Source organism: Chlorocebus sabaeus, chromosome 15 (genome assembly GCF_047675955.1).
Source record: "Chlorocebus sabaeus isolate Y175 chromosome 15, mChlSab1.0.hap1, whole genome shotgun sequence".
Classification (NCBI taxonomy): Eukaryota; Metazoa; Chordata; class Mammalia; order Primates; family Cercopithecidae; genus Chlorocebus; species Chlorocebus sabaeus.
The window spans coordinates 59667967-59691974 of NC_132918.1; the positions used below are offsets into that span (position 1 = coordinate 59667967).

Here is a 24008-nt window from a genome sequence, read left to right on the forward strand (position 1 = left end):
TGAAATACATCTTTACATGCACTTCGAAAATTATTTGAAAATAAGAATGTATTTGGACTCTCAATTAACTTTGATTTGCTGTTTCTCTTTGAAGAGAAAGATAGAATTATTATAAATGCTTCTTTTAGAAGGAGGACGACATGGTCTGATCTTTGGTCCCCATTACCACTCTATGTATGGAGACCTGATCTGCTATGTACTTTTCACAGAGACCTAACTTTAGCCCCAGCACAACTGTATATGCCACAGGATCAAAAACAGACCTGGCCTGTCTTACTTATTATGTCTAACTGCTTTAAGCTGTCATTCTTTAGAGAAACGGTGCCTAACATGATTCCACATTCGATGGTGCTTCAAGATTTCAAAGCCCAAATTCAGTCAAGCAGAAAATGCCTGCCAAAATAAAAGGCCTTGTCAGCTAGGGTCTGAAAAACAAAGCAAGCCACTCTTCTACATGCCTCAAATAATTTTTATAACATGTTTAAGAGGTGACATAGAGCCCATTCTCTCCCATAACTCTGATTCCCTCCTGTAAGTGCTTTAGAAATATAAAGTAGCTTGCTTCCGCCAGGCAAGAGAGATGGAAGAAGGACTAGAGAACACAGCCCCAGTGAGATTAGTAAGAAATTAAATCATAAACATGTGTATGGGCAAGGGGAAGGAAAGCACTCAAAGATGGGAGCATTTTTCTCTTCCTCTTCTCCTTATCACATTTTTCTTTAGCATCTTGCATCTGATTAATCTAATTTCTTTCCTATATTTATTTCATCTTTTTCAGCTCAATGAAGCTTTTTCCTTCTACATTTAAAACCCTTCAGGCTCCTCTGCAAAGTGTTCGGCTTCCCATTTTATTTCCCCTTTGTTCTCTGGATATCATTAAACCTGCCTCACTTTTGTGCTGAATATGTATGTGAATATGATTAAACTTGCCTCTTCCCTGTCTTGCCACCTCTCTTCATCCTCGTCCTGGGGTGAACAAGAAAGTCTTCCCTCAGGTTGCTCCTCCTTTTCTTCCATTCCTATTAAATGTGTTTTTTCCTAAAGAGATGATGACAAGGTCTGTTCAGCAGTGGTTTTCCAAGTCTTCCCTCATCTGAGGTGAAGCGCTGCTTTCAGGAGGCCCATTTTCTATTCATTATTAATCAGAGTGTACACAGGAATCAGACCAGCAGCATAGGAATTAGCAGAGGGCTTATAAGAAATACAACATTTCTGAGCATTCTAGAAAACTATGTCCCCATTTCTATAGCTGAATAAACAAGTACTTTACACATGAACACACTCAGAATTCTTAAAATTCTGTCAGCCTCCTAGTCCGGATCTGTGGGAATGTGCAGTTCTCAGCACTGTAAGGGGACAAAGCAGACTGAACCAGAGAAGAAGATCCATCTTCACAGGCTATCATTTGCAGGGCCTAGAAGTGTGTGGGAAGTTGAAGAAAGGCACCCAGTTTTCAGAGGGGTGCTTGAGTCCTTCCATAGTGGTGACATCAAGACCCTTCTCCAAGTAGGGATCCAGTCCTATTGTTGACCCCATGGCCTTTCAGCCAGCAGGTTCTTCACTCACCAAGTTCCCTGAGCAGGAAAGAACCCATCTCCCAAGTCTCTGTAGCCTGCAACAGACCCCACATGGGGATTTCACTTAAATGGAGTGGCAGATGGGTGGGAAAAGGGGGATGGAATTGAGCACATATCAAACCAGCATCCCCACATTGTCTGCTAACTGGTCCATCAAACAGAGGAAGACTCCTGAGGTTAGAGGAAGCTAGGCCTCTTATTGGTCCCAACTTAGGATTTTTAGAACTCCAAATCACATAGAACCACTAAATAATTGAGAAAGATGCATTACTGGCAGATCTCCCCTTAAGAGGGGCCCTATCTGGCTGAGAGTGAGGTCTCATGCATGCCCCAGGGTTTGGAGCCCTCTGATAACTAAGCTACAACAGAATTAGCATCCCTGGGGCTTGGGGGATTGTACCCGCAGCCTCAGGGGGCTTGGTGCTTCCTGCTAAAGGAGAGAATCTCTCACATGCAGGGATCTCCATTAATAAAAATCAGAATTTGAGACAGTAGAAGTTCTCTATAAAAATGGCTTCATCCCAAGTTGCTTTTACCTGAAGAGCTATGAGGTTGGTATTGACATCTATTGCCCAAATTTGACATTGTAAAGACCACATTATTAATCAGAGCCTACCCAAGGCCTGTGGAGACACTGTCAACCATTAGAGAAAATGGTGTTTGCTATTTACAGATTTGGAATGCTAAGGACATGAATTTGGGGTCATTTCATGTGAATCTGCAACTCTATTCATTACTAACATCTATGGCAGTTAAAATTTGAATGAAGTTATCAACACAATGTACAACAAAATGGGTAGGAAACAAAATAAAAAGGAAAAGAATAAAAACCAAAGAGAACAATGTACTAAAGAGGTAAAGCAACAATAGCATGGGTGGAATGAAAAATTAGATACACACACATTTGTTCTGTCAGCTAATCATTTTAACCCATCAGTTACGCATTCAGTGCCAATTCAGTTGTCTTGCGCAGAGTAGGTGCTTGATTTTTGTTAAATGGATCAATTGACCCACCTCTCGCTACAGCCACTTCGAATCGTTGTCACCAACTGTTGACCTACATTCTAGAATCCTTCCTGGAACTCGGCAAAGTTAATCTGGATGTTCTTGTTTTCTCCCTCGTCCCTTTTCCTACCCAATCATCGCCATGAATCTGAAGCAAGAAAAATTTTCATGTAAACTTGAAAATAAGAGGATACTTACATGGAGTACATCAACACTCAGCTGCTGAAAGTTCCGAGATCTCAATTCTTGCATTCGTTTGCTATTTTCTTCATATTTTTCCTCCACAATCTTTCTGTAAGTTTAAAGTGAATGTAGGAAAATAACTGTGAATTGCTAAAACCATGTCTATATTATACAGATGAATGTGATCCTTATTCAACAGATCGACTGGGGGATTAGAAAATCAGGCCATCAGTTCTCTTCCTCATCAAGGTGAATGTGGTGCAGCACCCAGCTGATTCTCTTTTAAAGCACACACAGGATGTTCTGGTTCCTTATTCACCCTTACAAATCCCAAAATGCAGCAGCAGGAGAAGACAGTGCTCCTCTCTGTGTGTTCTCCAAGTGCAGTGACAGAGCTATGTGTTCCCAATGCCTAGCACAGTGCCTACCACATACTAATAACACAAAAACTGCTTTCAGGATGAAAAAACCCATAAAAAGTAAAACTAGAGCCACATATCAAAGGATGTATGAGGAAATATATGGGAGTTATTGTGTGGGGGAATTTTTCTAGACACATTTACTTTGTTTTCTCTTATTACAGGAGAGTGAGTTTAAGAGACCTGCTACTAAACTGGGAGAAAGATCTGAGTTCTTTGATTACTTGTGGGCTAATTGATACTCAGGTTTTCCTCACTGAACACCCTTCTGGTCAAACTCTCTTGTCTCTAAAATGGGTACGTTATAATTCTTCTGACAATAGAGTCATTTTCTAGCTAAAACACAACACCCCCTTCATTCTACAATCAACAATTAGAAACAATTCCCCCTACAATTTATTCACAAAATCAAGGCCAAACTTTATTTAAAACCATTACCTTCAAATAAGAAAAATATATTAGTGTAACATGTGAAAGATATGTGACTTCTTTGTATTAAAAAACAGTTTTAATGTAAATATTTTGTAATCTGCATATGTTATTAAATTTACCTTTTTAATCTGTTTCTATCAGAGATTTAATTTTCCTTTTACCCTCAGCCAATGACATGAATCATGGCACCTTGGAAATATCACCATTTCTGAGGTATTACAAACAGATTTGGGGCTGTGAGCTGATGCAATGGCTCAAGCAATTTATGTGAATATATTTTCCCAGTAAAACTCACACTCAATGTCACAGTGGTTTGCAGAAGCCAACTTGTATTGGCTCCCAAGAGCAGACTGTGTAAATATCTTCCCAATTGAAAATTAAATGATATCATATTGGTAGCTTGATATTGGCCACAGTGGAAGTATTTATATCACAGAAATCAGCAAACAAATCAGCAGCCCCCTTCAAATCCAGAGCTGGTTATTAAATATTTACCAGCACACCACTGTTCACAATGTACTTTCATGGAAATCTTTTTCTACCCATTTATTAAAGAAAGCACATGTCAAGGGAAAATAGACTCATAGATTCTTATTTGACTTATCATGATATTCATTCTAAGTACAAGGACACCTCTAAATCAGTTTTCAGATAAATTAACAAGGTAACAAAATGAAGAGATTTGTGTTCAGGTTCTTTCTGTCTCTCTAGTTCTTGACTGGGGCTCCTAAACTACCAAAACATTGGCAGAGGAAGAAAAAATAAGAAAAAATAGGAAATTTGATAACCTACCAACAGATAAATCAGTTTTTCAGAAATTGAGGCTCTTAGGCTCTTTGAAATTTCATTTTTATACATGTATTTTTTCAGCTTTATTAAAACTTAATTGACAAAAAAGTTTAGATTTATATATACTATGTGATGTTTTCATATATGTACACATTGTAGGATGATTAAATCAAGCTCTACTCTGTTAGCAATCTTCAAAAATACAAAACAGTGTTATTAATTACAGTCACAATGTTGTACAATAGATCTCCAAAACTTATGTCTCCTGTCTGACTGAAACTTTTTACCCTTTGACCAACATTTCCCCATTCGTGCCCCCCTGCCCCTAGTAACCACCATTCTACTCTCCTCTTTTGTGAATTCAACTTTTTAAGATTCCATATATAAGTGATACCATGCAGTGTTCGTCTTTCTATGCCTAGCTTATTTCTCTTAACATAATGTCCTCCAGGTTCATTCATGTTGTTGCAAATGATGGGATTCCCTTCTTTTTTAAGGCTAAATAGTACTCCATTGTATGTATTTATACCACATTTTATTTATCCCCTTATCTGTTGATGGATACATATGTTGATTCCATATCTTGGCTACTGTGAATAATTCTGCAATGAACATTGGAGTGTAAGTATCTTTTTGATATACTGATTTCATTTTCTTTGGATATAAATCCAAATGTAGGATTGCCGGATCATATGGTAGTCCTATTTTTAATTTTTAGAGGAATCTTCATCCTATTTTTCCATAATGGCTGTACTGATTTACATTCTCACCACTACTGCACAAGGGATCCCTTTTCTCTACATCCTGGCTAACACCTGAAATTTCACTTTTTCATGTAAATACTCAAATTACTAGTGATATCTCCCACCAGCAACACTGCCCTGAGCATAGACTTTTCTAAAGGCTTCACTTGACAGAACAGAGCTCTGTTTCCCGTCTACTTCTTCCAAAAGCTAACAATTTCCTGCCAAGAAAGTCTCCTTCCTATAAATAAGTGAGGTCTCCTGGTAGAAGGTACGCAGCAAGCACCTAGGGAATCTGGGTAAAACAGTGATGTCTCCTGCTGGGGTATGTGCAGAAGCTGTCAACAGCGATGAGGTTTCATTTGGAAATTGACTCTATTTTCATCACTAATAACCTCCCAAATAGTTAATCTTTCCCTTCACACAAGACTGAAAGCCTGATATTAATAGCACCTGACATTCAATCTATGGCTCAATAGTCATCTTGAAGTGAACGAGTGAATGAATAAACACATAAATACATAATCGTATGCATTGGGGTTTCCTGTTTTGGTTTCTGCTTTTCTCTGTAAATTTCCCGAGAGCCCTGAGAAGTAGTACTGAGCATGAGTGCCTAAAGGAAATGCAACTTACTTCAGCTTCCTGGCTTTCTCATCAGCCGCCTGGAGCTTTCTCAGCCTCATCCTTTCTCTTGGAGTCATTTTCTGTACTTCTGACAGTGCCCTCAGAGTCTGCAGGTGGATCCTTTTTTGCCTATAAATAACAAAGATTCCCCTCATATAGCCCATCCCAAACATGTTCAGAAAAATTAAACGAATATTTTATAAAAGTATCACTACACTACTGAGAGCAAAAGCATCTTGAGACAGGCCAGGCAAAAACTAATAAGCTTTGGGTATGTAATGAGCCAAGCAGAACTGTAGTTAATAAGCAACACTTTCCAAATTAGATTCTTGTTTAAAGGAAATTATTTACTTTCCAAATTCCTGCTCATTTCATCGCCAATGACTAGTTTTCATAAAGTAAAACAAATTAGGATCTCGGCCATTAAAGAGTAAATAGACGGGCACGGTAATTCCACTATGTGTATAAAACACATAATCTTTAGAGTTAGGCAGAGTTTGAATCCCACCTCCACCACTCATTAGCTCTGTGGCCTTGGGCAAGTAACTGAACCTCCCCGAATCTCAATTTTCTCATCTGCAAAGAATGGGCCATAGTAAGTATCACATGAGATAACACATGCACAGTGCCTAGCACATAAAAAGTATTCCAAATGCTAGTATTATAATAGCTAAATCTTATTTTTTAACTTTTATTTAAAATTCAGGCATGCATGTGCAGGTTTGTTATACAGGTAAACTCGAGTCATAGGGGTTTGTTGTTCAGATTATTTTGTCACCCACATATTAAGCCTAGTACCGATTAGTTATTTTTCCTGATCCTCTCCCTCCTCCCACTCTCCACCCTCTGAAAAATTCCAGTGTCTGTTGTTCCCCTGTGTGTCCATGTGTCCTCATCATTTAGCTCCCACTTATAAGTGAGAACATGCATTATTTGGTTTTCTGGTCATGCATTACTTTGCTAAGGATAATGGCCTCCAGCTCTGTCTATGTTGCTGCAAAGGACATGATCTTGTTATTTTTATGACTGTGTAGTATCCCATGGCATAAACGTACCACATTTTCTTTATCTAGTGTACCATTGATGGGCATTTAGGTTGATTCCATGTCTTTGCTATTGTGAACAATGCTGCAATGAACATATGCATATATGTGTCTTTATGACAGAATGATTTATATTCCTTCAGGTATATATCCAGTAATGGGATTGCTGGGTCAAATGGTATTCTATTTTTAGGTCTTTAAGGAATTACCACACTGTTTTCCACAATGGTTGAACTAATTTACACTTCCACCAATGGTGTATGAGTGTTCCTTTCTCTCTGCAGCCTCACCGGCATCTATTTTTTGACTTTTTTTTTTTTTTTTTTTTGAGACGGAGTCTCACTCTGTCACCAGACTAGAGTGCAGTGGCGCGATTTCAGCTCATGCAACCTCAGCCTCCTGAGTAGCTGGGACTACAGGTGCGTGCCACCACACCCAGTGAATTTTTGTATTTTTCGTAGAGACGGGGTTTCACCATGTTGGCCAGGATGGTCTCGATCTCTTGACCTCATGATCCACCATTCTGTCTGGTGTAAAGTTTCTGAGAACTTGCCCTATGAATCTGGGTGATCCTGTATTGGGTGCACATATATTTTGGATAGTTAGATCTTCTTGTTGAATTGAACCCTTTACCATTATGTAATGCCCTTGTCTTTTTTGATTATTGTTGGTATAAAGTCTGTTTGGTTTGAAATCAGAATAGCAACCCCTGCTTTTTTCTATTTTCCATTTGCTTGGTAGATTTTTCTCCATCCTTTACTTTGAGCCTATGTGTGCCATTGCATGTGAGATGGGTCTCTTAAAGACAGCATATAGTTGGGCCTTGCTTCTTTATCCGACTCTACACAGTGCCTTTTAATTGTGGCATTTGGTCTGTTTACATTCAAGGTCCGTATTGAGCTGCGTGGATTTAATCCTGTCATCACAATGTTATCTGGTTATTATGCAGACTTGTTTGTATGGTTGCTCTATAGTGTCACTTACAGTCTGTGTACTTCAGTGTATACCGGTAGTGGCTGGTAATGGTCTTTCCTTTCTATATTTAGTGCTTCCTTCGGGAGGTCTTATAAGGCAGGTCTGGTAGTAACAAATTCCCTCAGTATTTGGTTGTCTGAAAAGGATCTTATTTCTCCTTCGCTTATGAAGCTTAGTTTGGCCAGATACGAAATTCTTGGTTGGAATTTCTTTTCTTTAAGAATGTTGAATGTTGGCCCCCAGTCTCTTCTGGCTTGTAAGGTTTCAGCTGAGAGATCTGCTGTTAGTTTGATGGGCTTCCCTTTGTATGTGACCTGACCTTTCTCTCCAACTGCCTTTAACATTTTTTCTTTCATTTTGACCTTGGAAAACCTGATGATTATGTGTCCTGGGGATGATCTTCTTGTGAAGTATCTTACTGAGGCTCTTTGCATTTTGTGAATTTGAGTGTTGGCCTCTTTAGCTAGGTTGGGGAAGTTCTCATGGATGAAATTTCTATGTTTCTATGTAACACATTTCTATGTTTTCCAAGTTGCTTCAATTTTTCCCACCTCTTTCAGGGACATGATTTGATCTCTTTTACACAATCCCATATTTCTTGCAGATTTTGTTCATTCCTTTTTCTCTATTCTTCCCTGTCTTATTTCAGAAAACCAGTCTTCAAGCTCTGAGATTCTTTCTTCAGCTAGGTGCATTCTGATAGTAATACTAGAGATGGCATTTTTTTTTTTTTTGAGCTGGAGTCTCACTCCATCATTCAGTCTGGAGTGCAATGGTGCTATCTCAGCTCACTGAAACCTCTGCCTCCCAGGTTCAAGCAATTCTCCTGCCACAGCCTCCTTGGTAACTGGGATTACAGGCACCTGGCTAATTTTTGTAGAGATGGGGTTTTGCCATGTTGGCCAGGCTGGTCTCGAACTCCTGACCTCAAATGATCCACCCACTTCAATCTCTCAAACTGCTGGGATTACAGGCGTGAGCCACTGTGACTGGCCTGAAATTCTTTTTTTTTTTTGAGACGGAGTCTTGCTCTGTCGCCCAGGCTGGAGTGCAGTGGCCGGATCTCAGCTCACTGCAAGCTCCGCCTCCCGGGTTTACGCCATTCTCCTGCCTCAGCCTCCCGAGTAGCTGGGACTACAGGCGCTCGCCATCTCACCCGGCTAGTTTTTTTGTATTTTTTAGTAGAGACGGGGTTTCACCGTGTTAGCCAGGATGGTCTCGATCTCCTGACCTCGTGATCCGCCCATCTCGGCCTCCCAAAGTGCTGGGATTACAGGCTTGAGCCACCGCGCCCGGCCCTGAAATTCTTATAGTGTGATTTTCAGCTCAATCAGGTCAGTTACATTCTTTCCTATACTGGCTATTTCGTCTGTCAGCTCCTTTATCATTTTATTATGTTTCTTAGCTTCCTTGGATTGTGTTTCAATGTGCTCCTGCATCTCAACGATCTTCATTCCTATTAATATTCAGAATTCTATTTCTGTCATTTCAGCCTTCTCAGCCTGGCTTAGAACCCTTGCTACAGAGGTACTGTGGTCACCTGGAGGAAAGAAGGCAGTCTGCTTTTTGAGTTCTCGAAGTTCTTGCACTGGCTCTTTCTCATCTTTGTGGGCTGAAGTTCCTTCAATCTTTGAAGTTTTTTTCCTTTTACTCTATTTGATAACTTTGACAGTTTGATTTTGGTATAAGGTGGATTCAGTAGACTGGCTTTGTTTCTGGAAAATTTTAGGCAGCCAGTGCTCAGCTCCCAACTCCTGGGCTGTGTGCTCTAACTCTGGGAGACTTGTATTGGGCCCCAACTTTGCTCTCTGGCTCCTCAAGGTTGTCAACTCATTGCACTGGGGGGCCCAATGTGCTCCTGGACAGCTGGTTACTACACTCTGATGGGTGGTGCCTGCCAAAGCATTTTTTGGATGGTGGCAGCAGGATCCATCCTTGCTTGCATGTGCCAGCAGCGGCAGCGGTGGTGGAGTGGCAGTGTGGAGGGGTGCACACTTGTCAGCTGTGGAAAGGTGCTAGCAGGTGTCAGGGTGCCTGTCTCCCTGGGGGCATTCACAGCAGCAGCAGAAGCAGAATGGCTCAGGGAGCTGGGTCCCTCCACCAGCAACTGTGCATGTGGTCCTATTGGTGGTGGTGGTAGCACAAGGTGCAGCACTGGTGGGCATAGGTCTGTGTGCAACCTCTGTGCATGTTGACATGCACAGAGGTAGGAGTACATTTCAGGGCAGGGAAGGGTCTGCTGTTCTCTGCACCTAGTTTCACTCTAGCAGCAGTGTTGGTACAGGGGCAGGGTGCTGGCAGGGCCAGGGCTTGCTATCTCTGTGCCGCCAAGGCTCTGACTGCAATGGCAGGGGAGGTGAGGTGGGATACACTCCCGTCAGCAGCAGTAGCAGGGCACATGCATGTTGGCAGGGCAGGAAAGTCAAAATCTGCCCATGTATACACATGCCAGAAAAGCAACATGGGGAGGGGTGTGGCTGTGAGCCTGGGGAAGCTGCAGTTAGGGGAAGGAGTAGGTCTCCCCACTGGATCTCTCCTCCAGTCAGACATGATTCCTCAGCAGTACAGGAGCTATGATGTAGACCCCCAGGGCACCCGCGGCTGCACTGCAAGCAGGCATGGTCAGGCTGGGCCTCAGGAGAGGCCAGAAGATCAAGGGGTGCTCAGGTCAGATCAGCCTCCTCTGATGGGCAAGACTGCCTGCAGAGTTCAGGTCTGACAGTTCCCCTGGGTCTAAAGTCTCCCATGGGAGCAAGTCAAGCCAAGGCGGATGGTCTCCCTGGCCATGCTCTGCTGCAGACACTCAAGCACCAAACCCTCTGGGCTCCACATCAGCTGGTGTGCTGCCCCTACCACTTCTCTAAGCAGCCCTCCCTACCAACTCAAGTGTCGCTGGTGGTCAAGGGGTCTCCTGCAGCTGGAATTCCAGAGGCCTGTGGCAAGAGTAGGTTGCTCCCTGCCAGTTCAACTCACCCATTCCCCCAGCGTCACTGGAGACCAGGAATGGGTCCTGGTGCAGAGGTGTACAGTGGCCCCATGCAGGATTCCCAACTTCCTCCCCCTTTAGCCCAGCTTCTGTGCCTTCTCTCCAGCCACTCTCAGTTGTTCCCTCTGAAGATCTGGTAGGAGTGTGCCAGTAGTCCTGGTCCCTCAGTGGCAGCTGTTCCACCTGGCTGCACCTAGTTGGGCATCTTGTCCCCTACCTCATGCTAAATTTTATTGACTATGTCCTCTATTCCAGGCTTAATACAGTAGATATTTTTGTGTAGCATGGTGTCATGGTTAATTGCACAGATTAATAACACACTCTGGGTTCAAGAATACAGAAACTTTTTCCCACTGCCCAGACTGTAATGGACAATGTCTACACTCCCAGGGCCAACACAAGGTTTAGGACAGTGAGATACCTCAGGCGCAAAATCTAAGGGGGCACCAAAAATTTCAGTAACCACGATAATTTTAATGAAAATTATTTTTAAAAATCAAAGTTAATTTCAAAAAGCTATAAAGACTACAATAGCAAAATTTTAAGGACAGGATCCAACCCTGAACTTATACAATTCCACCTCACTTTCCTCACCCTGATCCTGGCCCTGCTGGACCCTGTCTTTAAACTTTTAATATTTTGTTACCAGTGATTTTAAGCATTAATTTGGAGTTTTACAATATTGCATTAAAATTTGATCTTGATTATGAGTTTTTAGTGTCCCATTGAAATTTTGCCACAGAGTCAAGGGCCTCACTTGCCTTATCCTGGTCCCAGCAGATCCCTGTGAATACCTTTAGACCTTTTTTTGTGTGGAATGTTCACAGCCTCTTCAGTGTTTTTGATCCCAACAATCAGCACATAAACCTCTTTCGATGTATGATTAATGTTAAGCATGTTTCTTTCACTGAAAAAGAGGCTAAATAATCACATTGGCTAACATTTCAGCAGGTAATAACCCCATGCTTATAAGCACTTTACATGAATTAACTCACTTAAATGCAGAGCAACTCTGTGAAGTAGGCACTTTTTTTATAGTCATAGAGAGGTTAAGTAACTTGTCCAAAGTAATATAGAGTATTACCTGGGAGCTAGAATTTGAATTGAGAGAGTGTTATTAATCTGTGTAATTAACCACTACACCATGCCACAGCAAAAAATATTTAGTGTATTAAGCCTGGAATAGAAGACATGGTCAATACAATACAGCATGAGGGAGGGGGCAAGATGGCCGACGAGAGGCAGCCAGGTGGACAGGGATGACTGGCACATGTCTAAAAATCTTCAGAGGGAAGGCACATTGAAAGAACTTCAACCACATTCTCAATGGCATTTGCTTCTCTTCCTGACTTGGTTAGGGCCCAATACTATAGAAGACCTTTTGCACTCCAGTCTTTCCTTGACAAACACTGTGAGAAAATTGTAATGACCTCTGAGGACAGTTCTAATACTTCTCTGACACCATCCAGACCACAGACTCCAGAGGACATTCAATTTTCAGGAATATACATCTCTCATTTTGTCAGACCAATGGATCTCCTTGAAACATAGTCATAGACCTCAAAAATAGCAGTGACCATCTGAAGTCAATATTTCATAATGTAAAATACCCTCCAAACAACTGGATTCTAGAACACTGTTAATTGTAAACAGTGTCAGTTTTATAACTGCAGTACAAAATGATAGCCAAAACTAGTCCAGTATTTAAAAAATATCTACTACTCTCACATCTCTAGTTAATAAAATACAATTGGAAATTTCGATGTTTCTTGAAATAGCAGATAATAAACCATAAAAACAAGGTTATTAGGAACATGTCTAAAAATTTACCCCCTGTGGTATATAGTGTATCTTAACTGGAGACCATGCAAATTTCCTCAGTTTGAAAGTGAAGATGGAAAGCAAACATGGTGGAGTTGAGAAACATTGGACTGGGTGTTGGAGGAGTATATTTGTGCTAGAGCAGCTTATTGAGGGCTTCTGTTTTCACCCCACTGTCCTGCACACCTCTTGTATACCACAGACATTCATGACTGTACAACTATGCAAAAACCCAAAACATAAGAACCTAGTATTCTGGGTTCTTGCAAGTTATAGAATAAAAATTTTGAACGAGGTAGGAGAGAGAAGTTAGATCAGGAAATAAATATGTTTCTTTGGGAAATACATTGTTTAGTTCTTATATGAAGGAATGTATATTTCAAGAAAGTGAATTTCGGCTTATTTTCAATTGTCCCAGGACTTCACAATGTTCTCTTGTCAATAGATACTCTGCCAGTTCACATTAAACAAGCAACATGTGAAAGCCATTTATGGTTATTATGGAAGGCTCATTAGCATAAATGTTACTAAATATTTGGGATATTAACTTCTCTATATCCTTGCAAGGCAACTGCAGAGCTACCCTGCAGATTTGTAAGCTGTGCAGTGGTTTAAACTTTTATGATTTCAATTTGCTACCACCTGGGGTAAAGGGCTTTGGAACACCAAGCTCCTGAAGCTCCTTAATTTCTTGGCAAGACTTAAGTGAATTCCAGGATACTCCATGCAGTCAGTTTAGTGCTAATAGATTTTTAAAGACAAATGCATTCAACATTTACACTCGATGGGCTTTTAAAAAACAAAGCAATTACTTACATGGCATTAATTATACGAGCAGCCTCCTTCTGACAATCCAAATTCTTGTCTTCCAGAGTCATTTCTGAATGTCTACACATTAGGTGCTGCAAAAAAGATCAACAACCCTGACATACCTTAAAGGCTCCTCTTTCGGGATGAAAGGGAATAAATTACCAAGTATCTTTTCAGATCTGGGGTACTTTTGACCATGGCAGGGAGCCTGAGAACAAAGCATGCTATTTTTTCCTGGGTTCCATAAAATTACATGGTAGCTTTTCCAAGAAGATTTTGCAGGGTCAGGCTCCTGCCTGTCTCTCCAGCTTCATCTTGCACTGCTTGCTCTCTCACTCCCTTTTGCCAATCATGGGCAGGCCTACTTTCAGCTACAAGAAGACACAAGCTTTTTCCAACCTCCCAGACTGTAGAGGACAGTATCTACACCCCCAGGGCCACTGCAAGGTTTAGGCAAGTGAGATACCTCAGGTGCAAAATCTAAGAGGACACCAAAAAACTCAGTAACCAAGATAAATAATTTTAATGAACATTATTGTTAAAAAATCAAAATTAACGTCAAAAAACTATAAAGAATACAATAGCAAAACGTTAAAGACAGGATCCAACCCTGAACTTACACAATTCCACCTCACTTGCCTCACCCTAATCCTGGCCCTGCTGGATCCTGTCTTTAAACTGTTAATATCTTGTTACCTGGGATTTTAAGCATTAATCAGGATTTTTAAAATATTACTTTTAAAATATTATGAGTTTTTAGTGTCCCCTTAAATTTTACCTGAGAGTCAAGGGGCTCACTTGCCTCATCTTGGTCCCAGCAGATCCCTGTGAATACTTTTTGACCCTTTTTATTTTTTTTTGAATGCTCACAGCCTCTTCAGTGTGTTTTTGATCCCCACAACCAGCATATGAGGCTCTTTTTCAGAGGACCACGTGCAGGTTCTACTGGATCCCATTTGGCCTTCATAGAAGGAGAGATGGAAGTACCAGGAAACCTAAGCCTGCCTCCGTCTCTCCCGTCCTGCCTTCCCCATGACCGCGTAGGCTTCCCTGAGAGCATATGCTTGCATAAGAACCCTCCCATCTGTATCTACCTCCAAGGCACAATATAATCAGGACCTTTGTGCCAGCTATTCCCTGTGATTCGAACACTGTTTCTGAGGCTCTTTACATGGCTGGTTGCTTCCCATTGGCTCACTGGTAAAGAAATGTCAAGTACTCCTTCGACCACCAAAGCCCTTCCTTTCTCCCTTATTTTTACAGTATCCTGTTTATTATACTTTCTTCCTAGTGCTAGGCATATACTTATGTTATTTACATCCTTACTTTTTCTTGGTTATTGGCTTCTCTCACTAGTCAAGCTTCAAAAGGACAGGAAACATACCTGTTCCTTTCATTTTGGCATCCCCTGGTGTCAGCACAGTGCCCAGCACTCAACTAATAAGCACACATCATTTATCACCTTTGCTTCCTTTGGATTTGGAACATGCTCCACTGATGAAAAGGTATGCACAGTTTTTAAGATGGATGACCATTTTGTGGTTCTTCTTAAAGTTACCCATAAAATTAGAGGAAACTTGCCTCAGGGATTTGTATTGTAAAACCCTGAGAAGTTTTAAAAAAAAAAAACCAAAAAATCCAAAAAGCCCTCTAAAGAGGGGACCATTTGCTGCTTTCTTAATACCTGAGACACGGCCTCTATATCACATTTCCTAATTTACAAGAAAACAAAATAAACTTAGCTAATCATTAAAAAGTATTATTGAGATATCTAATAAAGGATTGGAATTATAAATGCTCAGTGATAATCCTAGATTTTAGTATTCTCTGTTAGTATATTCTTGTCCTTGCAGGGATATAGTTACAAAGTGTTTGGGTAAGATCTGTCAACAGGGCTCCAAGGACGGATGTTGAGTTTTGGCATAAAAAACCCCTCACTTCTCATTTTCAATGGCACTGGGGAATGGGAGTTCACACACACCTTATTTTGGAAAGAGATTGTCCTGACTACTATTTTTCTCAGGTTTTTAAAATTCGTATTTATTTATTTTTGAGACAGAGTCTTACTCTGTCACCAGGCTGGAGTGCAGTGGCACAATCTCCACTCACTGTAACCTCTCTCTCCTGGGTTCAAGTATTCTCCTGCCTCAGCCTCCTGAGTAGCTGGGACTGCAGACATGCACCACCACACCCAGCTATTTTATTTTATTTTATTTTGTATTTTTAGTAGAGACGGGGTTTCACTATGTTGGCCAGGATGGTCTCGCACTCTTGACCTCGTGATCCGTCCGCCTCAGCCTCTCAGCTTCTTCTTGACCTTTTTCCTCCTTTCTGGTTGATTCTTACTGCATCGTATCCCCTCTGCATATCTTCAAGTCATGGAATGTGTATACAAATGCTAATACCTGTTTCGCAGAATCCCTTTCATTTTAAATACCTGTAGCTGCTCATCAATGTAAGGGAACTTTAAAATTTCGATAGCAGATGGTCTTAATGAAGGATTCTTGTTCAACATGCTGTAATGTTCAAAAAGAAAATTATTTTTCAAACGAACTAAAATATAAGTACAATTTTCAACTATTTCTGTGACGACATATTTATTTCTATACCTTTCCATGATGGCATTTAGTTCTTTTGGATATCTCTCAGGGAGAGAAGGTGTGTCACCTTCAACAATTTTTAAAACAATGGATAAGAAATTGGAGCCAGCGAATGCATGATTCATGCAGCACATCTCATATAAAATGCATGCCAGGGACCTGAAGACAAAGTCAAGGAATTTAAACAAGGAACAAATATCCTATTTTAAATTTTTTCATCATACAAAACCTCAGATGTGTTGGGGCATTGGCTGTGAGGCACAAACATGCAATCAGTAGTTGACTTAAAAACTGCAGTTTCATACTGTTTTTTTCCATTTAAATACATGTTTACCAAAAAAAAAAAAAAAAAAAGTGAAAGAATAAAGCACAAAAGTAAGTCTGAATGACAGCTTTTTTATCAAAGAATAAGCAGACCAAGAGTTAACAACATGCCCACACATAGTAAAGATTCTAAGTATTTGATCAATGTAAGGATTTTTTGAATTAGCCTTTAATAAATAAAATGCAGCTGAAGATTATCTTCCTAAGGTAGTTTGATAATTTTATACATGCAAAATATAATTTTAATTTAGCAGCCTAACCTTCCCTCTAATGTATATCCAAGCATTTTTAAAAGGAAACTGGCATTATTTATTATTCTCTGAATATAATCCATTTGCAAGTGGGGTGGAAGAGCAGCTACTTGAAGCCCACATTAAAATGTATAATTCTCCTATGGTGAGTATGAAACAGAATATTAAAATTCTAGATAAGTCCAACACTGATTTGGATTAACCATGCAAATCAATAACCTCTAAACCAGCAGGAAAATATTTTAAATAACTCTACATCATTTAAAAAAAAAAAAAAAAAAACTGAAAGAGAAATTCCTGTCTGAGCTTAGTATTTAAATAGCACTTCTCCTGAATAATGAATTATTTTTATCTTATGGACATTATGAATTATGTAACTGTCCAGGTTTTCCTTTTCATGTTAGTCACTTGAAAGATAAGAAATAAACTTGTGATTGACCTTGTGTAAGTTACATTTTATGTAACTTTTGACAATGTCCTTAATACAACAAAGGATAGACAGAAATAAATACATTAATAATATCACTGAACTATTTTGTGGGTGTTCATGAAAATGTGCACTTGTAAGAGAATTTTGGATACATACACTGAGAATATTTCTGTTCCAGTAAATAATAACACTAAAAATTTCCAACTGAGCTGATTGGTACTTTACATTTTACAAAGCACTGACAATATCTCAACAGTCCCTCATAACTTCCCAGTGAAATAGAGTAGAGCCCATGTAATATTTTTCCCATTTTATAGATAAAAAATTGGCTCAGAAAACTTAAATGACTTGGCCAAGGTCATACAGGTAGTAAATGGTAGAACTGACTCTTGAATTAAGGCATTTATCTTTCAAAATCCTAGACTGTTTCCATTAAAGAATGCTAGAAAGAAGGGGCAGATGTTAGAAGAAAGTGCATGAAATCAACTAGAATACCAATATCAATGTAAATATTAAAAATGATCAGAATTATTTGAAAATCAATAAATTTTGCATCTATCTGAAAGACTATTAAATGGCATCTGGTTAGATTTCTATACCCAGAAAAAACATTCCCTCAAATTAAGATGAAATAAAGATGTTTTTAGCTAAGCAAAAACAGAGATTTCATTATCAGCAGGAAAGCATTTCTTAAATCCTAGACATAAATTTTTCTAACAGAAGAAAAATAATCCAGACAAAAACAATGAGTACAAGAAGAAATAAAGAGCACCAAAAAAGTAATTTTGTGAATATGCATAAATGAATATTAACTCTACAAAATAAAATTAACAATATCTTGTGGTGTTTAAAAATTATGTAGAATAAAAATTCATGACAAAAATAAGGCAAATGACACAAGAGGGAAAAGATTCCAATTAAAAAACTAAATTATCAGACTGGAAAAATAAAAGGTATATTCTGCTCACAAAACAAACTTTAAATGTAGGAACACAGAGAGGCTGATAGAAAAACCATACAAACACCAAAATGGCAAGAAACATGACTAAGATTAAGATGGTGGATCAATAAAACAAGCAAACCACCAGGAATATAAAACAATTCTAAATCTGCATACACCCAATAATGTGTGTGTGTGTGTGCATGTGCATCGTGTGTGTGTGTGTATGAAGCAAGAACTGACAGAATTTAAAAAATCAATCAAAATAGAAAAAATCTACACGATGACAAAATTGATATAATTGGCAAGCTGACGTAAATGCAACCAACAATAACAGAATTCAATTTTTTTCAAGGGCACAGGGAACATTTACCAAAATTGACAATTTACACAGGGCCATAAAGCAAGCCTTAACAGTTTTTAAGGACTGAAATCTTCAAAGCCTGATCACAGTAAAATTGTGCTAGACATGAATAACACAGCGATAGAGAAAAAGAGATAATTGTAAAACCATAAAATTTCCAACTGCTTGAAAACTAAGAAATACAGATCTAAATAATCCTTAGGTCAAACAAGAAATTAGAAAACACTTTTAATGGAATGCTAACGAAGATACCAAATATCAACACATTGAATGCAGTTAAGGTGCTTACAGCAAAATTCGAAGTATTAAATGCATATATTACAAAAAAAAAAAGCTTAAAATCTATCATATAAGTCAACTTGAGAAGCTAAAAAAGAGCAAATCACACCAAAGAAAGTTTAAGGAAATAAATTTTAAAAGAGAAGAAATTAATGAAATAGAAATAAACAATAGAAACAAAGTCAGCGAAGACTAATACATTTAATAGATCTCTAGCAAGGCTGATCAAGAAAATCAGAAAGAAAACACAGATTAACAATAACACAAATAGAAAAAGGTGCAACATTACAGACTCCACAGATATTAGAAAGTATTAAGATGACATTATAAACATGTTTTTTCCAATAAATTTGACAATATGGATAAAGTTAACAGTCTTCTAAGAACAGAACTTACTGACACAAGAAGAAAAAGATAATCTGAATAGTTTTTTATCTATTGAACAGAGACAATTTCTTATTTAAGGTAATAAAACTCAAAGCAGAATTACCATTTGACCCAGCAATCCCATTAGTGGGTATATACCCAGAGGAATAGAAATCATTCTACTATAAAAACACATGCATGCATATGTTCATTGCAGCATTGTTCACAATAGCAAAGATATGGAATCAACCTCAATGCCCGTCAATGGTAGACTGGATAAAGAAAATGTGGTACATATAAATAATGGAATATTATGCAGCCATAAAAAGAATGAGATCATGTCCTTTGCAGCAACATGGATCAACCTGGAGGCAAACTAATAGAGGCACAGAAAACCAAACACTGCATTTTCTCACGTATAAGTGGGAGCTAAACATTGACTACATGTGAATGCAAAGAAGGGAACAACAAACACTGGGGCCTACTTGAGGGTAGAGGGAGAGGAGGAGGTTGAGAAACTCAAAAATAAAAGTAAAGAGGCAGTTGCTGTAACAAACTATAAACAAACAAATAAATAAAGGTTTAAACACAAAAAATACAGTTAACAATAATTTATTATGTATTTCAAAATAGTTAGAAGATTTGGAATGTTCCCAACACAAAGAAATGATAAATGTTTGAAGCAATGACTATCTCAATAACCTAGATTTGATCATTATGCATTGTAAGCTTGTATCAATATATCATATGTGCCCCATAAACATGTATGATCATTATGTATGCATAAAAATTTTTTTAATTAAAAAAACCGCCTATTGTGTACTATGCTTAACACCTGGGTAATGACATAATCTCTACACCAAGCCCATGTGACATAATTTATATATATATATGTATGTATGTATAAAACAAACCTGCACATGTACCCCTGAACCTAAAATAAAAGTTTAAAATAATAATAATTGAGATAGACAACAGAAGTATCCCCTGACCCTCTATCTCAAAAGTAAATATTATAAAGCAATCCTTGTAAGAACAGGAGCTATATTTGTTTGGCTTTGTTTTTGCCTACCAATGTATTTTCAGCACAACAACAGAACAGTGGCTAGCTGTATCTTCTCAACAGAGATATTTGTTGAATACAGAAAAATAAAACAAAATAATAAAAAGCTCTTGCAAAGAAAAACTCCAGGACCAGATGGCTTTACTGATAAATTCTTCCAAACATTTAAGAAATAAATAACAATAATCTTGCTCAACTTCTTCATTTTGTAAGACCAGGACAAGTTTGATACTAAAATATAACAAGGATATTATATGAAAGGAAAATTACAAGCAAACGTTTTCATGAATGTTGATTCAAATAACCCACACTGACACACACATATTAGCAAATAGAATACAATGACATATTAAAAAGATAATACATCATGACCACGTAGATTTTATTTCAGAAATACAGAGTTGACTTAATATATGAAAATAAATAAATCAAAATATATCTCATTATAGAAAAAAGTTGAAAAACCATATCACCATCTTGATTGATGCAAAAAAGCATTTTATAAAATTCAAAACTTAATGTATTTTTAAAAAGAAGAAAACTCCTAGCACACCAGATATAGGAGGGAACTTCCTTAATCTGATTTTTTGAAGCTTAAAAATATATAGTGAACATGATGCTTATTGGCGAAATATTGAAAGTTTATTATTTTCTTCTGAGATTAGGAACAAAATAAGAATGTCTACTATCATCACTTCTATTCAACACTGTAATGAAGGTGCTGCCCAAAGCGATAATGCCAGAAAAAGTAAATTTTTAAAAAAATCTATAAAGATTAGTAAAGAAAACATTAGACTGTCATTAATCATGTCAACATGATTGTATACAGAAGAAATTCCAAAGACCTGACAAACTGTTCGACTTAACGAGGGAATTATGCAAGACTGCTGAATACAAAGCCCTTCATTTCGATAAACTTGCACAAAAACACACTTCAAGTGGCCCACGAAATACCAGCCAAAATCCTAGCAGACATTTTGGCAGGAACTGACAAGCAGATTCTAAAATTTATATGGAAATACAAAGGGACCTGAATAGCCACGGCAATTAAACAAGAACAAATTTAGAAGTTTGTATGACCAAATATCAAGATTTATTATAAAGTTATATTGCTTATATTATAAAGTTATATTACCTATGAAAGTGTGGTATTGGCAAAGAAGAAAAAATATATACCAATGAAATAAAATAGAGGGCTCAAAAACAGATTCACACATATTTAATCACTTGATTAACGCAAAAATAAGCTGCACTCCATGGTAGAGGAAAATATGACTTTTTCAACAAATTATGCTGGGCCAATTGAATATTCATATAGAAAAAAATGTACTTGGATTTCTGTCTCATACCATGTGGCCACATACACACACAGATCAATTATAGATAGATGTTACTGTGAAAGATAGAATCAAATTGAGTCGGCTTTAAAAGAAAACAGGAGAAGATAGAATCAACTGAGTAGGCTTTTAAAAGAAAACAAGAGACTATCTTCATGATCTTGGAATAGGCAAAGATTTCTTAAACAAGACACAAAAGGCACTAGTGATAAAGTTATGAACTTACAAAATGAACTTCATTAAAATTACAAACTTCTATTCATAAAAAGACACCATTAGGAGAGTGAAAAGGAAGACATATAGTGTAAGAAAATATCTGCAACTCAAATATTCATCAGACTACCAAAATATGGATAAAATTAATTAAAACTTCTATAAATCAATAAGAAAAATGAGAGAATCCAATAGAAAAATGGGCAAAAGACTTAAGAGACACTCAATGGCCAAAAGTCATGAGAAGACGCCCAACATTTTTAGTCATCAGAAAAGTGCAAATTAAAACCATTGTGTCCTACCACTACATGCTACACACTCATCAGAATGGCTAAAAAGAAAAAGACAGACAATACCAAGTCAGTATTTGTTAAACTATGAAAAAAAAGTTTCCTTAGGAAAACAAGAGGGGCTAAATATCACTTAAAAATATAATCATCAAGTTGAACCAAATACTTTTACTAATGTAGAATGTGTAAAATATTTATGTTATTAATTGCCACAATATACTTAGTTATGTTCCCATAGAAGAATCTATAATTCAAACTTCAAGAATGTCCTCTTATACAGAATAGTAGAGTTACAAGAGACTATAAACATTTGCTCATTTCAAACTCTGGTTTTATCAGTGAGAAAACCAAAGCTGAGAGAGGAAGTAATTTGCCCAGAAAGGTACCATGTCAGATCAGCTCATGTTGGTATTGGTATTAGTTCTTATCCAATACTTTTTTAAATTTCTCTTTTAAAAAGTTACATTGACCACATTCTGTTATATAGCCTAATACACACATAATAATCTGAAAACTGAAAAAAAGAAATCAAATTTGCAAGTCCAAGTAACAGAAGGCTAGCAATCACTCAGCACCTACACACTCTCTTCTGATGATTTATGCTCACCCCACATAGGCTCAGGGTCTCCTTGAGGAGAAGATTAGAAACAGAACAAGCTAGACAACCTCTCCTGGCCTGGGCATATCTGAAGAGTTGTATGGGAGCAACAATCTCTGATCCAGAACATTTTAAAGTGTCTTGGAAGCAGCTATTAGATTGTCTCCACCAATAATACAAATGGTAACAACAATAATGATAATAATAGTAATAATGAATATGATAGCAGGAATGTTAATAGTGTTCACTATGAGCCAGGCCCTCTTCTATGTTCCTTTCATATTTTAACTCACTGACTTACCCTCACAACAATCCTAATGAGGTAGGAACTATTATTATCATTCCCATATTTTAGATGAGAAAACCGTAAGATTAGGTAAATTGTTCAAGGTTCCATATTGAGTAGGTCATAAAGCTGGGACTGTAGCCCAGGCTATCTGGCTGTAGAGACACAGACTCTCTATGCTATCCTGCTTCTGGATCTTGCACCAATCAGAGCATTTTGGATCACGAAAGCCTCTCCTGGGTTGGAAAACATGGCTAGCCCTGACAAAGCCTTTTAAGCAGGGGCTGATTTCCCAAGGTAATTTCAGGTTCTATATAGAACCTTAATTCACTTTTAAAAATCATTGGGGCCTTAGACAACACGCTATGCAGGGCATCACACCACGGCAAATATAGGGCACACAGACAATGAGACCTTCTGTGGAAAAAGGAAGGCAGACAAGTTTGGTTTTGCTTGGAAGGAAAGAGGGCTTAGTGGTCTATTAACAGTGAATTGATCACCAAGTCAAATTCTGGTTTGATGGAGATGTAACTCTACTTTGATGAATTTATTAAGGTTATAAAAAGATGTGGTAGGCCAGGCACAGTGGCTCACACCTGTTATCTCAGTGACTTGGGAGGCTATGCTGGGGCAATGAGTTGAGGCCAGGAGTTTAAGACCAGCCTGGGCAACATAGCAAGACCCCATCTCTACAAAAAATAAAAATATATTAACTGGGTATGGTATAATACACATCTGTATTCCTAGCTACTCCAGAGGCTGGGGTGGGAGGATCACTTGAGCCCAGGAGTTTGAGGTTACAGTGAGCTATGATTGTACAACTGCACTCCAGCCTAGGCAACAGAGTGAGACCATCTCTAAAAATAAATAAAAATAAAAAAGATATGCAATTATCTGGCTAAAGAAACTATGGAACAATTAGATCTATAGGCTAACTTAGTAATCAATTAATTCTGATATAAGACTATAGTACTCTCTGTTTTGGAAATCCTCTCAGTATGCAGTGCAATTACCTGTTTCACTTTGATGACTAATATTTGCTTGCACTCTAGCACATAGAGAAGACTACATTTATCAGCCAGTAACTTGTGGAAACGGACCTGCTATAGTGGTCCCAGTGTACCTACCCCTGGAATGGGCACCAGTAACTGAAACTTGGACCAACTGATTACAGAAACTACCTTGACACTCAAAGGTAAAAGATTTTTGGTTACCTACCATATCTGAGAGCCCCTGTCAGTGTTTCCCAAACTTTAACAT

The 24008-nt window shown here is 38.2% G+C and overlaps 1 protein-coding gene across 5 annotated transcripts in view; it reads right to left on the reverse strand.

Moving 5' to 3' along the window:
- NEK11 (NIMA related kinase 11) overlaps positions 1–24008 on the reverse strand; it is a 302909-nt gene that overhangs the window by 168246 nt on the left and 110655 nt on the right. For 4 of the 5 annotated variants that reach the window (XM_008009148.3, XM_038002887.2, XM_073023611.1 and 1 more), the window contains 6 exons: positions 16017–16166; positions 15845–15923; positions 13414–13499; positions 5782–5901; positions 2781–2874; positions 931–1038 (listed from right to left, as the gene is read on the reverse strand). In XM_008009148.3, the coding sequence (XP_008007339.3) occupies positions 931–1038; positions 2781–2874; positions 5782–5901; positions 13414–13499; positions 15845–15923; positions 16017–16166 (637 nt within the window). The remainder of the gene's footprint in view (positions 1–930; positions 1039–2780; positions 2875–5781; positions 5902–13413; positions 13500–15844; positions 15924–16016; positions 16167–24008) is intronic. The other variant, XM_038002888.2, reaches the window with a different exon arrangement.